General features: G+C 39.4%; 1 protein-coding gene across 1 annotated transcript in view; it reads right to left on the bottom strand.

Moving 5' to 3' along the window:
- LOC140947772 (G2/mitotic-specific cyclin-A-like) overlaps positions 1 to 2952 on the bottom strand; it is a 7119-nt gene extending 4167 nt beyond the window's left edge. The window contains exons 1-4 of the mRNA XM_073396961.1: positions 2542 to 2952; positions 2167 to 2434; positions 1812 to 1966; positions 647 to 946 (exon numbers count right to left, since the gene is read on the bottom strand). Coding sequence (XP_073253062.1) covers positions 647 to 946; positions 1812 to 1966; positions 2167 to 2434; positions 2542 to 2736 — 918 coding nt within the window. The 5' untranslated portion in view covers positions 2737 to 2952. The remainder of the gene's footprint in view (positions 1 to 646; positions 947 to 1811; positions 1967 to 2166; positions 2435 to 2541) is intronic.
- Positions 2953 to 17042: the final 14090 nt, after the last annotated feature.

Below are 17042 nucleotides of genomic sequence, written 5' to 3'. Positions count from 1 at the left end.
ACTCAGACACATAATTTCTGCCAAGCAAATTGAAAGGGGATTCCAGCATTTCGAAAAATCCAGATGCCAGTAGTCTACTCCAACTTACAGGGCCTTTTATTGTTAAAGAAACACGTTGTGATTGGGTGTAAATATCAATGTTTTGCTGCCAAACATTTGAAGTTTGGAGTTGGTGGCTGTTGTCAACTTGATTTGTTTTTGCTCAACAAAATATTCTTTGCAAGAATTTTTGGACGTTAAGAATGATTTCTGGAGGCAAGTGTGCTGTTTCAGACCGAGATGTATGCCTGAAAGTTAAGAAAAATGAAATATGAGCGAAATGCCCTGATCAAAAACATACAAACAACTTACATTTGGCGCAACAGTTTGCTTTAACAGCTGTCAAACTTCAAATATTCGGCGGCAAAACACATCATGTCTGGCATTTATTAGAACGTCTTTTTCTCGTGTTCACACTTAGATGCAGCTGACAGTATCACCAGTATTCTCATGTAACTTTGCTCCCTGCCCCCTACACTTTTCAAACTCTTAACCTGAGAGATTTTGCTCATTACAAGTATATAAGACTTGACTTCTAGGTACAGTGGTTGTTGTAACCCTTGATGCGAGACCATAAGAGCACGCTTAGCACTTAATGGGTACATACCTGCTTGGCAGGATAGGTGTCATCTGTGATGTACACAAACTCTGATACTTCTGGTGGATAAATCTCCTCAAACTTAGACGCTATTAACATGCAAGCCGTGCCCACAAGCTGAAGCTTTTCCCTCCTGACTGACATGACCGACAGAAATCGGTCAATATAGTTAACTGTTAGATAAAGGGTCTGGGGTAGGAGTTTGTATTCTTCTGCCACTTCTACCAGCCAGTCAACAAGGATACTGCGCATGCTGTGGTTGATGTCAACTTGCTTCTTCATGTAGTGAGGCTTGGGTCTGTGTTTAATCTGCAAAGAAAGAATACAAAATAATATGGCTATCAGTCAATGCATTTGAATCATTCACTAGACGCAAATGCAAATGTTTTTTTCAAAAACGTTTGGGACTAATATTTAAATTTCATGTTTCAAGTAAATTAGTTATTGTTTTTTTTTTACGAGTTGCTGGTTGGCCAACAACCAACTTTCTTGAAATGTATTGTTATTTTCTTGTGGTCCAATTGGTCAACTTTGTCCAAGGGGCCCCTGTTACCGTAGCCCCACTGCAAGGCTCCATTTGCACCAATCCTGGTAAAAAGATATGTGGTTTCAAAACTGTCCCGATTTGTGAGGATGGGACCCAAATGCATGGGGTTGTATGGAAGTCTTACTAGGTACAACTTTTAAAATTGGTCATGTGTTGAAGATGACCATTTAACACTTCTGAATATGCTTACATCTTCTGTTCTGCAAATGGTAAAAGTAGAAGGACATTTTGGGACTGACTTCAAATTTGATAGCAAAACTCACACTCCTTTGAGGGTCCTTTGAGTTTGGCAGGCATGATGGCAGAGAGCTGTTGTGATCAATTTTGTGACAGTGTCAGAGACCTCAATGACAAGTTTGTTCTTGCTGGCTGCAGGAATTGGCTGCAGTACCAGTGAACACAAATAGCCAACAAAATTCGGTGGAGGTTCTAATCCATGCAAAAAATCAATATTTTGTTGCTAGTCTTAAGTGGACTAGGGAGTCACTGAAGGATTTTGAAAGTACTTTCAGCTAGACAGTCTTCATTGCAGATTTTGCATGTCTAACAAATTGAATTAGTTTTGAAAGCTCTATTCAACTTTCTTACAACTTTATTCGAACCAATTATAAATTTAAACAGCAATACCTCTGCCTGCTTTAGATATTGAAATATCTCTGAAGCATATTCTGAGACGTAGAAGATACCACTATCAGTGTCGATGTCGCGTATTTCTGGCGTTGTTTCACTCGTGCATTCAAAGTCCTCGTCATCGCTCGAATCTATAACCATGGGAGAGTCCACTGCGAAAGAGAAAAGTGAAAACATTAACAAGCGAATAAATGAGGAACTTGACAAGAATTGGGTAAATTGGGGCTCGTAAAAAAGCTTCACTACTGTTTTACAGTTGAAAATAAAACTAAAGAACGGGCAGGTCCATTCAGTCTCCAACATTCAAAGTACATGTAAGCTTACTGTTCCACATTGTGATTCCCACACTTACCTTCCGCTGCCGTTCTGTTTGCGACGAACACATTTGTCAAAGCAGGTCGTGAAAGGGAAGTCAACGCCGGGTTGAGTTCTGGAACTGCAGAACTGGAAAACGCTGCGCTTTGAGCGCTTGCAAGCACAGGTTCCGGGTCGACATGAATAGAGAAACTTTGCTGTGCTGTTGTTGGTACAGAGAAGGCAGTCTTTTGTTGTGCACGACTGAATGCATTTTCGTCGTTCTTTGTGGCACCAAAGCCGTACAAAGAATTTGCCAGGCCAGCCTGAAATTAACGACAAAACTCGTCAAAGAAAGAACAAGCAAATAGCATAGGATATCATTTTTTTAGAAAACTCTTTGAGCGGTTTAAATATAGTTCATTTCACTGACCTGTTTAGCAGCACGAGGCGGCTGAATTCTAACTGCGGCGTTGTTTGTTATCGTTCCAAGCACAGTTCTGTTCTGTCCTTGCTGCGTCGTTCTGGCTCTTCCATCTTCCATTTTAGCTTTTTTTAACACGTTTCTTTCTTCGTTTTCTGGAAAGTTGTTGGTGATACGAAAATTTTCGCCAATAGCTAACGACATTCCACAAGCAAAATGCGTACGGTTAAAACCAACGACTCAAAAATTCAAAAGAGAACTTAAATTACTATCCTACAACTGATATGAAATAAAGTTGATAAAATGTGGCTACCAGCGCCAATATAAAATTTATCTTCTTGAATAAAAGTTAACGTTTCTGCTCCTCTGTTGTAGAGGTTGTGATGTGCAAGGCTCGCGAAGACGAACGTTTTTAGTTCTTTCTGCATTTCAAGAATCCCGCTTGTCGACTATCAGCCAATCACAGCACAGAACTGCTCATTGTCATTCGCTACATCACGAATTGCCGCTGGCTGAGCCAACTGCGGCTCTTCTTTTGCCACAAACGCCGATGTTTATCGTAAAATGAACTTGAAGTGATGGAGTCTTTTCTACGAAGGCGAAATAAAGAATCATGATAAAAAAGAAAAACTGTGGAAAACCCGGTGCCGATTCGCTGAGTTCAAATCAATTTCCTAAGTCGCCTTTCCCCGAACCGAAAAGCTTCAAAGTAGTTGACATCAAAATCCTCGGCGAATGATATTTCTGCCGACTTTCAACCTCAGCTGATATCCAAAACATCTCACCTGTTGGCTTTTACTTCGGGTAGAAGAGCACAGAACGCGTCATCAGAATGGAATGGGCAAAAGAGAAACATTATCGTTAATTTATGACAAATGTATGCAACCGGGTAGTCTTAATAGAGACAAACTTATGCATTGACATGAACGCACTACAATGTCTTGTCACGGTAGAATCGAGTACTTTTAGTTGCTAACTTTGGAAGTGTGGAAATGTGGAAGTATGTCCTCGTTGTCTTAATTTATCTAATAACTCTGGAAGTGTGGAAGTGTGGAAATGTGGAAATGTGGAAATATGTCTTCCTTAATTGTCTTTGTCTAATAACTCTGGAAGTCTGGAAGTGTGGAAATGTGGAAATGTGGAAATGTGGAAATGTGGAAGTATGTCTTCAATGTCTTTGTCTAATAACTCTGGAAGTGTGGAAATGTGGAAGTGTGGAAATGTGGAAATGTGGAAATGTGGAAATATGTCTTCTATGTCTTTATCTAATAACTCTGGAAGTGTGGAAATGTGGAAATGTGGAAATATGTCTTCCTTAATTGTCTTTGTCTAATAACTCTGGAAGTCTGGAAGTCTGGAAGTCTGGAAGTCTGGAAATGTGGAAATGTGGAAATGTGGAAGTATGTCTTCAATGTCTTTGTCTAATAACTCTGGAAGTGTGGAAATGTGGAAACATGTCTTCTATGTCTTTATCTAATAACTCTGGAAGTGTGGAAATGTGGAAATGTGGAAATATGTCTTCCTTAATTGTCTTTGTCTAATAACTCTGGAAGTCTGGAAGTCTGGAAATGTGGAAATGTGGAAATGTGGAAATATGTCTTCATTGTCTTTGTCTAATAACTCTGGAAGTAAGGAAATGTGGAAATGTGGAAATATGTCTGCAATGTCTTTATCTAATAACTCTGGAAGTGTGGAAATGTGGAAATGTTCCTCCACTGTCTTTATCTGTTAACACCGGAAGTGTGGAAATGTGGAGAAATGTGTCTTCATTGTCTTTATCCAAAGTCTGGAAGTGTGGAAAACTGGAAATCTGGAAATGTGTCTCGTTTGTTTTACTCTAATAACTCTGAAAGTGCGAAAATCTGGAAAGAAGTCTGGGATGATTTTGGAATTAAAAATAGCTCACTACCTTACGAGATCTTCTCACTCTGAAGAGTTTGTTAGTAAATTGGTCTCGTAAGGTCTGTAATGCAACTGAACAGTTCCAAATGTACTCTCACCGTCTCTTATTGTCAGTTCATGAATAAAAAGCGTGTGCACTCATGTAAGGATTTCGCGTATAGGAAATGACAGAATTCCATTTTGCGACCACCGAGTTCTATACAGCTATTAAAGACATGGCTTTACCCAGCTCAGGCAGGCAAGTAGCCATACGCTCTGCACTGCTTGAGTTCGCTGATCTATTTTTAGCATGCCCTCATATCTTTCGCGCGCGCTGAAGACACCAGAGTGCGATTTCTCCGTGAAGAAAAAAAAAACAGGAACTGAGATGCATTTCATCGGTTCAGTTGCATAAGTACGTTTGTCAGAGCAAACTACAATTGCGCTTTTTTATGACTTTATTTAAAAATCGATAGTGCAAAGAGCTTCAAAATCCTTAGTGAAGCAAATCCTCGTGCTTACTTGGTGGCCAATCGGATTTCTTAAAAGCCAAACCCGCAACAGTCAGGGGCGTCCATTTTCCTCCCGAACAAACAACTACAAAAATATGCGGCCGGGCGGTGAGCTAAAACTAGCAATGTGACTGTCTTGCGATTGACGGCAACCGGAAGTAACGCAAGTAGTTTCGCCGCACGCGAGTCCTATTTTTAATTCCAAAATCATCCCAGACGTCTTTCCAGATTTTCGCACTTTCAGAGTTATTAGAGTAAAACAAACGAGACACATTTCCGGATTTCCAGTTTTCCACACTTCCAGACTTTGGATAAAGACAATGAAGACACATTTCTCCACATTTCCACACTTCCGGTGTTAACAGATAAAGACAGTGGAGGAACATTTCCACATTTCCACACTTCCAGAGTTATTAGATAAAGACATTGCAGACATATTTCCACATTTCCACATTTCCTTACTTCCAGAGTTATTAGACAAAGACAATGAAGACATATTTCCACATTTCCACATTTCCACATTTCCAGACTTCCAGACTTCCAGAGTTATTAGACAAAGACAATTAAGGAAGACATATTTCCACATTTCCACATTTCCACACTTCCACACTTCCAGAGTTATTAGATAGAGACATAGAAGACATATTTCCACATTTCCACACTTCCACATTTCCACATTTCCACATTTCCACACTTCCACACTTCCAGAGTGATTAGACAAAGACAATTAAGGAAGACATATTTCCACATTTCCACATTTCCACACTTCCACACTTCCAGAGTTATTAGATAAATTAAGACAACGAGGACATACTTCCACATTTCCACACTTCCAAAGTTAGCAACTAAAAGTACTCGATTCTACCGTGACAAGACATTGTAGTGCGTTCATGTCAATGCATAAGTTTGTCTCTATTAAGACTACCCGGTTGCATACATTTGTCATAAATTAACGATAATGTTTCTCTTTTGCCCATTCCATTCTGATGACGCGTTCTGTGCTCTTCTACCCGAAGTAAAAGCCCACCTGTTTTAATAACGTTTTTGAAAGACTGAGGTTTTCGCCGTGTGCAATGGCCTGTCCCTCGACGATTGACTACACGTTTAATAGATTCCATTCAAGGTGTATCTTTGAAGGTGTACGCACGCGGAAGAGAAAAGCTATAGCGCCAAACAGCCCAACCTGGGGGGCTCTGGGGTACCGTAAATTTCCAAAACTAAGCCCCTCCACGTATAAGCCCCTCCAAACAGTATAAGCCCCCCAAACTCGTAACACAAAAAAAACTTGAGTGAAATCGCCCCTCCGATTATAAGCCCCCCAGGGGCTTTGTACTAGTAGAAATTGCCCTAAAATACAAAGTAAAACAAAGCAAAAAGGGTAAATTTCCTTTCAACTATAAGCTAGCCCGATCGATTTTGAAAAGCAAATTTCTCTCCGTATATAAGCCCCTCCGAATATAAGCCCCTCAAAAAAGGCCTTTGAAAAATATAAGCCCCGGGGCTTATTTTCGGAATTTTACGGTATGTTCCCCCAGAAAATATTTAGACTTCGGGTCTTGGAAATGCTATTTCCAGCGTTTTCCGCAGGACATTTTCAGTAAATTATAATTCAAGCAAGAAAATGCATGGTTAGTTACCCTCTAGTGTTGTCGGTAAGGTACAGTGTTTTATGGAAAAAAGGCCAGTCGCGCCATCATAATCATGGAATAATAAAATGATAAAGGAAATACTAACACAAACACACCTTAGTGCGAAAAATGTATCAGCCATTCCGATTAAATGATAAAAATGCTTTTTTAGGAAACAAAAAATATATTGTTTTCCCTTAATTTAGCTGTATATGTATGCGCGGCCGTATGTCTCTGGTATGTGTGTACATGGACGCTACGCTCCAGTATTTATAATGTCAATTATTACGTACCCGCCATTTTTGTGGTTTGCCTGTTTTGTTTTCCCAGTGAATCGCTCCTTGTCTTTTCATAAATTATGCGTAAATAGGAGTATACGCACGAGACTAATACATTTGACCTAATTCACCCCTAAATGCCAGCGGGGATACCGTTTGTGACGTCATTAGTTTGAGAAGATTCATAAATTCCCTTCCTCGCATTAACATCCAATATAAAAACTCAGATCTTTTAACACCTCACAGTATTATTCAATTGACAGTGAAGTATCACAATTCAACCAACTACTGCAACAAATCAGCGGTTACATTTAGCCTGGTCTACCATGTCGCACAACACGATGGAGTCCAATTTTTAAAAAGAAAAAAACAAAACCATGATACAACAACGTTTGTAAATAGTTGAAGAAAAATTACACAACCTAGCGGAGAAATAAATTCCACAACCCATCCCTCCTTGTGCCATAAATTGTGCCATGAATATTTTTCTCTCCGCAAAAAACAAAACAAAACAAAACAAAACAAAAGAAAAAGAAAAAATATATATTAAGGGCATTCTTAGGCCCGGTTCAGACGCCGAACTTGTCATGTTCCGACCCTAATGCATTGAATTAAGTACATGAAAGGTTTTCGCGTCTGAATCAATTAAGAACGCCTATTTCAAGTTGGAAAGGCTCAGCCGTTCTTTCCGCAGCCTAGCCCGGGTGGGAATTTCGACTTTGAATCGACTTTGGATCGTCTTTGATTCAGACGCTGAACTTCTTAAGTACCGAACCAAATGCATAAGTTATTACAACGAATTTTGTAAGCAGTTTGACTGTGCTGAAATGAATATTTTACTCCTTTTGAATTTGAGTTCGGCTAAACCGAGCCCGGATTTTTACTAAGGGTACTAGCGCGCGCGAGCGTTCAAATGAACGATCTGGAGAGAGGGTGAAAAGGGAGAGTGACACTAGGCAGGGGCGCGAGAGCCGCCCCTGGCCGGCCGTTACTTTTCATGCCCATACTGTAACGGATATAGCAAGAGATCATAATAGGATCTCTTGCGGATAGCTTTTCGAGGCGCTACAGGCTAGGTTGACCAGCTAAAAAATTTCAACCGACATTTCGTTCACACAAAGCCGTTCAATATTTTTATTTATGCTGATAGTGTTATCCATTTCGATCAACTTTTCTGTTACCAATGCAAGGCTACAACATCATTTCTTCTCAGTGAAAAGACAAAAGTCTTGTTTTCATCAATAGTGCCTTTTCTTCTTATATAAACATTGAACTCAAATAATAAAAGTTTAGTTGTTTAAGACGGGATCTATTAAGAAAAGAACATCGAAAAGAGCCGTCTATACTATTTCTTTCCACGCTAAGTACATTCACAGAGTATTTTTTTCACAGTCCGAGGAAGAAATGGATGGGAAACGATCAAGACATTTCATAAACATAGCCTAATGATTTTGAGTATACGCCATACTTTCTGCTTTAAATTTTGGCAAGAGCCATAATAGGACTATTATGGCTCTTGATTTTGGATATACTAAGGTATCCAGACCTTCAGATAATTAGTTGGGGGGTGGGGGGTGGGGCGGCGGTCATCCAGATGCTGAGATAAAGCGGGGGGCGGTCTTAAAATAATTTGTTCGGCCCCTCGGGCCTCAGTTTAGTCCAAAAATAAGGGGGGGGGTCCCCCTGCCCCCTCCCCTGGATCCACCACTGTTTTTCAGCCGTACCTTCCGTCGAGTTGAATTTCAGTTTCCGAAAGTATGCGACTCGAAGCGTCAGCTGAGTTCAGCACACTTACAGTTTTCAAACAAAACAGTCGAAAGTATACAGAATCTTAAAAGTTAGAGGTGGTATTTATAATTAATTCCTTACCAAGTTGAATTTACCTTTAGTTACACTAGGAAAAATGAAATCAAATAGGACGACTTTCTTTTAATCAAAGTTTTTATTTTTCTGTGGTATCGCTATATAGTCACATCTGATATTGTCCACTTCATGTTTGATGAGCGCAAGATATAATTTTACATACAATACTTCATTTCAAAATGACAAGCACTATGAATAACAAGCACTGTAAAAGGAAACCCAGATGTTAACCCTATATTAAGGATCTCCTAGAAAAAGGAAATATAACATGTAGCAATAAAAAATAGAAAATGTTCATTTATATAAAGGCAAGTTTATAAAAATATATAAAAATCACAGAAATATCATTAAAAAGTATAGAATCTCAATTCAATAAATATACTGCGTTTATGTATACCGTTTGATTATTCAGGAAACTAAATTATATTCTTGAGGGAAAAGAACTTATATTTTATAAACAGATAGGTAAATAAATAAATAATTAAATAATTAATTAAAAATAAGTTGGTACTTATGGACATTAATTAAGGGTCTACTTTCCTAAAACACGATATGTAGTTTGGGCTCTGATACGGAATTCGTGAGCTTTCATCCACAAAACATTAAAACAGCACATTTCTCCATATGACATTCTGTAGACAGGAAAAAAAAGACAAATTAGAAGATGTAACCAGCAGTTTCAATCGTTGCGTTTCTGATACGCCTAAACAATTAGTTCAGTTTGCGGTTTGAAATGAAACTGAATTATAAATAAATAAATAAAAACAAGTAAATTAATAAATAAATAATTTGGACGTCCATCAGACACGTTATACTTCTCTGAGTATATGGAGCTTTTATCCACAAGAAAACTGACAGCTGCAGTCTACTGAAAAAGAAATGTAAAGTTCCTCCAGAAGAGAATGATGAGAATACATCATCTGTAAAACCGAAACAAACGTCGTCAAATTTTGATTTATGAAAGAGAAGAGAAAAAGCTGTCATTGCTGTAAAAATAAGATAAAATTTTGATTTGCTGTGCATTGCTTGTTTAAAAAAAAAAAGTTTCCTGCGGAAGATAATAAAAAAGTACAGTTAGAAGCTTTAAGTTACTAAATTAAAGACTAAGATTTCCAAAGACTTAAATCAAAACAGTTTAACACAGGTAATTACCGCCTTTAGAGACGACAGATATCTCAAGTGAACAATTATTTCTTTTATCCTCGTTTCGCACAAACACCGTCCTCTTCGACACCGAACTCGACAATGTTACCATGGTAACAAAGCCTACGGCGTGAGAAAAAGGAGTGTATGAAACAAGGATAAATAACTTTCGCCCAACACGTGTCAATCAATACACGAGCAGCGATTGATTGACATATATGTGAAGCGCGTTCTCGGGCCTTATCGGGCTGGCGTCACTTCGAATCATCGATAAAGAAGGCTTTCCTCCAAAAAATCGAAGTGAGCGGCAGCGCAAGAAGTGAAAGCTTTATTCATATTTGAAGTGACCAGAAATTCTGTCTGATTACTTGCAAAAGTAATTCGTAAAATATTTTCAGGGGAACACATTTAACAACGTAAATGTTTTCCGACTCCCTGCGTTACAATTGATAACGTTCACCTAGAAAATAGTAGAGTCGTAGGTAACTAAACGAGAAAAGACAAAAGGCATAAAAAAGGATGTAAAGTTCCTCCAGAGGAGAATGATGAGAGTTAAATCATCTGTAAAACCGAAACAAACGAGAAATTAAAATAGTTAGTATTTGTACTTACGTATAAATCGTGCCGTCGGTGTTGCAATTCTACTTGATAATGACATAAGTGCAGTTGAAGACGTCACACTCTTAATGTTACTAACTGACGATGGTGGCACACCAGCTGAGGCAGAAGGGCTTGCAATCACTATCTGTGACACGCTGGTGGAGATAGAGGGGCTTCCACTCGCTGACGGTGACACGCTGGTCGAGATAGAACGGCTTGTACTCACTGACGGTGACACGCTGTTGGGGATAGAAAGGCTTCCACTCACTGACGGTGACACACTGGTGGACAAGGAAGGGCTTTCACTCACTAATGGTGACGCGTTGGTCGAGATAGAAGGGCTTGTACTCACTGATGGTGATGCACTGGTCGAGAAAGAAAGACTTGTACTCACTGATGGTGACGCACTGATGGACAGAGAAGTGTTTGCACTGACTGAAGGTGACGTGCTGTTCGAGGTAGACGGACTTATAATGGCTGATGGTGACGCGCTGGTTGGGATAGAAGGCCTTGTACTCACTGATGGTGACGCGCTGGTCGAGATAGAAGGGCTTGTTCTCACTGATGGTGAGGCGCTTGTCGAGATAGTAGGACTTGTAGTCAATGACGGTGACGCGGGTGTCGAGAAAGAAGGACTTGCACTCAATAACGGTGACATACTGGTGGAGATAGAAGGACTTGTACTCACTGACGACGAGGCACTGGTCAAGATAGAATGAATGGTACTCGCTGACAGTAATACGCTACCCGAGAGAGAAAAGGTTGTACTCAATGACGGTGACGCGCTGGTCAAGATAGAAGGGCTGGTGCTCACTGGCGGTGACGCGCTGGTCGAGATAGAAGGGCTTGTACTCACCGATGGTGACTCACCAGTGGGGAGGGAAGGACTTGTAGTTACTGACGGTGACCCGCTGGTCGAGATAGAAGGAATAGCACTCACTGAGAGTGATACGCTACCCGAGAGAGAAAGGCTTGTACTCACCGATGGTGACGCGTTGGTCGATATAGAAATTCTTGTACTCACTGATGGTGACCCATTGGTCGATATAGAAGGACTTGTACTCACTGATGTTGACGCGGTGGTCGAGATAGAAGGACTTATACTCACTGATGGTGACCCATTGGTCGAGATAGAAGGACTTGTACTCACTGATGGTAACGCGCTGGTCGATATAGAAGGGCTTGTACTGATCATGATTGACGGTGTCGTATTGGTCGAGATAGAAGGGCCATTTGTAGTTAATGACGGTGTCGTATTGGTCGAGGGAGAAGGGATTGTACCTAATGACGATGACAAGCCTATCCTCTGGGAGAAGCTCGGTGATAATGATAATGTGATTGAGGCGAACGAGTGTACAGCACCTGAAGAGGAAAAAATCACGTTTGTTATTACGTAATAAACTACGAGAGGACATTACAGCCCCCTGTAAACCGAAAAACCGCATTAAAATTGACGATAGCTTAACATCACCGTTTGAACGATTACAAGTGACAACATTCACAAATCCCACTGTCTTGTTTTTCATAAACGTAAGACTTAGTAAGACTTACGCGCTTCCTTGCAACTGAAATTATACCTGTTCACGGGCAAGCGTCATCGTCCGTAGTTCATTATATATCATATATTTGTGACTTTTAAGTCTGGTTGTTTGATCATTTTTCTCGTCGGGGTACTTACGCACGTTATTTGCAACAAAATATGGCTTAGTTGGAAGAAGAATAGAACATGAAATTCCGGAAAATTATGGAGGGAGTTAAATCAACTCATCAAAAACAAACAAACAAACAAACATAAAGGAAAACAACAACAACAAACCAATGTTTATACCACTAACCTGGTACGCTGCTATTTGACATGCCCATAGAGACTGGTGTTAATGCGAGTAACACAATGATAAGACATCCGAAGCTTGTTACAACCTGTTTGCTAAGAAATTATTCAAGAAAGAAAATATGAGTTTGCAGTTTTTCAATGCTGATGACAACTGGCTGCCTGGCCCCGCTATCCCCTATAGTTATTCTAGGCAGCCGGTACTCTAATTTGATTTTCAATATTTTCATTAAATGTTTCAGTAAATTATTTGTCAAGTCATAAGTTTAAAGCCTATATTTTTAAACAAACAATCAAACAGAACAGGTTCCTCCTTCAAAAAACGTCGATAAGGCTGATATGTAGGAATCAATGTAAGATTCTGGGAATTGACAACCAATCCCCCCTTCCCCCTTATCCCTACCCCCATCCAAACCAACTTTAATACTACCTTTTCACTTCGGGAAAAACGTAAGGTTAGGGAGGTGTAGGTGAGAAGTTTCCCAGAATTTTGTATAAGATACAAAATGACTCGCTTTTCGGAGTTCTATATAGATCTGCCGATCGATTTATCAGTCTGCGAAGTCATTGGATCATCACGCACGATGACCTGATCCTGCAGAACTTCAGCTAAAAGTAAGTCTAACGGTAATTTTTTTTCTCGTCAAAGGTAAGGTGCCCTACCATTAATTGCAAAAAAACAAAATTGGTTGCATCCAGTTAAATACCAAGTGGCTCGAGGACGCAAAATTAAATTTGGCAGTCTTTTCATCGAGTGCCGAGAAGAAGACCATTAAGGGTCAAAAAGTTTAATTGACTTTATTCTAGACAAAATAACAGCATGGAACAGACTAAAGCTGGTTCAGTCAATTTCAAGGATGTCCCCCCAGACATTGAACATTTTCCCTTCGGAGACTGGAAATGCCCCCCGGCGTCATCAGCAGTTTTCTTCTAAAAACACACCACTCGGCTCAATGTGTGCAATGTCCCACCATGGGGAACAGGGAAAGATTAACTCTTTTTGAAACAAGCTAATTAATGAAAACAAATTAAAGCAAAAGAGTTCTATCAACCGTAACATACGGAAGGGAAAGGACAATAGCAACCTGCGTGTTTTCCCGATATCATGGACAGTCAATCCGTTCTTTTTGTTCACTTTCTTACCCTCTAAGACACGAAAGAGAAGTGCGTAACTACGTCCCATCCATTTTTCTTTTTTAAGGTGGCACGTTATTTGATAAAATAATTTAACGTTTTCGCTTCTGTTTTAAATATCACATAAGATACGCAGTTTTTATATGATATCTCTTTTTATATTCCACTGACCACAAATGCACTATAAGAATAAAGAATACTTCCCTGAATGTTAATGCGAAACTTCTTTTTTGCGGAAAAAAATACCAAGAAAAAAAAATTATTTCTCTTTCCGGCAAATGCCGTCCTCGATAAAAAATCCTAGTAAGCCTTATCTGTGTTACGTAGAACTTGGTTAAAGTCGTACTTTGTTTTTCGGTGCCAGTTAACGACTTTGTCAGAAATTGTCAAAACACTTGAACAATTGGTTGAGGAGTGCATTTGGTATGTGTAGAAGAAATAGTAAAATTTGTGGAAATTTGCTGGATGATTTCTACAGTTTCGATACAGATATTTTCAACTCACAATATCTTAATGTTCTCTAGCAGCAGTTTATCAGTGAATCGGCCTTACTAACCTGATGTTTCCTCGCGACATTTTCTACCAACAGACGTATCAAAACAGAGAGAGAATTTTATGTCTTTAAAGGCGTATGCAGAGAATTTAAATCGTGGCATTTAGTTAAGCATATGACGTCAAATAGTATCTGTAGTCTCTGAGCCACCACGCTTCACTAATCAAGTTAATATCTAAGATAAATACACGCAAACAACCGCACAAACAATTAAAAGATAACAACTGGTCAATACGACTTTCTGCCGAATATTCGAGGCTGTCCATCATCGACATAACTTTATTAAAAAAAAATAAAGAGAAAAAGGAAGCGGTTAAGAGAAAAAGATTCCCTCACGCCAAGTGTTTTCAAGTCGGCTTCATGCGGTGTTTTTGAAAACGGCCGCGGTTTGACGTTATGGCCATTTTGAGGTTCCAGGTAAAACTGGTTATGTTTGCCTGATGATTCACCTCAAAAATTTATGACACAAAGCATTATTTACGTTAACTATACTGCAGTATTTGTACCCCAAACGTTCGTTTTAGCGAAGGAGTACGCAAGAAGGCAGTTGAAATGAAATGAAAAGAAAACAGTGTAAAAAAATGAAGAGGAAAACATTGCTATTGGGAAAAAAGGCACTGATTACTTGAGGGAATCATCATAAATCAAAGCAACTAGTTACGAAACTAGTTGTTGATACCGTACACGAATTTAAACTGGAACATTTCCTTTGATTATCTACAAAACAACACGTAATGGCATCTTGATTAACCTTGATTAAAAAAAAAGTGGACGGGTTTGAATAACCCGGAATCTACTTTACATGGCAAGACTTGTATCACCCCTAATATATCCAATATGTCGAAACTGCCAACCTACATACGTAAGTTTCGAAGGAAACTTCCTTTGGATTCGCTCGGTATTTTGAAAATATTTTACCTAAAACAGACGATTTGTATGCGCTATTGCTATTTTAATAGTTTGCAGCTGGCGTCACGGCCATGTCAATGGACAAGGGCGTTTCCCTGCTCTGGAAGGGAATGGGACTGAGCATGCAAATTCTGCCTTTTTAACCAACGTGGCCACCTTGTTAAGTGATTGATTGTTAAGGGATCGAGGTAATATTTGAGGTTTTTACTTGGGACCAGCTGGACACGTACTCGTGGAGCCATATCAATTTAGAAAAGCATCAATCGTAAGTAGTGGATCGTAGTGACGCAAACCTTAAGAAATGCAAGTTCCTGTGGAACTTATTCCGCCGTAGACTCAAAGTAATAAACAAAGGAAGAACGCACTTCTAAGAACCTGTTAGGCTAAAATTTGTCAGTTAGGCCCCCTCTATACAAGAACCTTTTTAGCCTTAAATTTGAAACAGGTCCTTATCTTCTATAATCTAGAAAAAAATTCTGTACACTTGGGCAAATAAGTCAAAATTCAGCATCCTCTTTGGAGACACGTGTCTTATCCCTCCAACTGCAATACAATGTATGCAGATAACATATAAGGAATAAGCTGGATACCACTAAGTACTCTTAACTAAAATGTACCCAAATTACCCTTTATGTAATAAACTGCTTAGGCTAACTTAGGAAAATGCAGGTTCTTAGTCGCGTGTTTTTACTGATCTTGAAACCTGCGCCCTATCTCTCCTCCTTTTCACAGTTAATTTGCATAATTTTTCTTTTTCGCCCGCTGTACCTCGCTCCCAGGAAAGAAGGACGACCGCTCGCTGTCTAAGATTAATTACCGGTAGTGTCTGTAAGTTATCGATGAAAACGGCGTCTCATAAATCAAATAAAAGCCAAAGCAGAGGTTTAGGCTTATAATGGTGGGTACAGAGCTACACAGTTGAGATAAACTAGAGGCGCTTTTCAAAAGTCAGAACTGGCAGGCCGAACAAGACATTTTGAAAATGAAATTGGCTTTTTCCAAGAGTTTTTGATGTAACACCATCTCCTTCCCGCATATTATTTAGGATTTGAGTCATCTGGCTGGATAGTTAAAAGTGAGATTCTTCTTACGACAGGAATGGTCTGGCCGTCTGACAAATATGGAGCGCGATAAGACAAAGTGCTCAGGCAAGGCAGTTCCTTTAAAAGTACTTTGTTGTATTGTTTTTTATACTGCAAAATGACTTAAAATCAGTGGTGTAAAGGAAGTACACCCACAAAATATATTTTACATATACCTTTTCCATTATACCACTATAATATCGCTTCATTACCACACGTACGTCGAAGGCGTAAACACAACTATTAACTTCAGGTGCGTCTGGGAGGTCAGAGGACTAGATCTGCGGAGAAGGATAGCTGGATTTGTTTCTCAGCAGTCCCGAGTTTACTTGTAAAGTGCATATTGCACACCGTATAACTATAACACATTTGCCTCCAACCAGTTAGGAGTTTTTCATCCTCGGACACCTAGAGGCAGTTTAATAGCGGGGGAGAGGGAACGTCTAAACGGGCGGAAGAAAGACAAAGTAGTTTGAAGAAAAACAATGAAACGGTAGCGATCGTAAGCAACAGCGACGGCCACGGAAACGTCACTTAAAAAGGGCGCTGCTTCAAACTTTATCGCGCTTACTCCATCTCCTTCAATTCATCAAATTTTGGCAAATTTTCCGGGAGATGAATTCTAAAAGACTGTATCGAAGTTCAGGAAAGAAAAAGAAAGTCGTTGTCTTGTGTTTTCGTTCCCCACAAAAAGTGAAATTTGGCACTTTTACGTTGTAGTGATAGTGATGGCAAAGAAATGTACAAAAAACGCGTGATGCACGTGCAAAGTTGTTGTTAATTTGCTAATCTAAACCAAGAGATCTTGTCTAAACCTATTGCTCTTTAGCCCTTCTCGTTGCCGTCGCCATTGTCGTTGCTTAAGCTCCCTACTTTCTGCCGCTAATTTTTAAACTTTTTATATTTCATTTGAATTTCCTCATTCTACGGCTCATCTTTGCGATAAGGAAAAAGATTACATTGCGGTTATGCGCCTTATTACGCTTCATGATGATACAGTGTGACAACCGAGATAATTTTACCCTCTCCTCTCTACACATTAGTAAAACGAATGGGAGATAACTCAAAAAAAAAAATAAATAAATACATAAAAAAA

This window comes from Porites lutea, chromosome 9 (assembly GCF_958299795.1).
Source record: "Porites lutea chromosome 9, jaPorLute2.1, whole genome shotgun sequence".
NCBI lineage: Eukaryota > Metazoa > Cnidaria > Anthozoa > Scleractinia > Poritidae > Porites > Porites lutea.
This window is presented reverse-complemented; position numbering and strand designations above follow the sequence as displayed.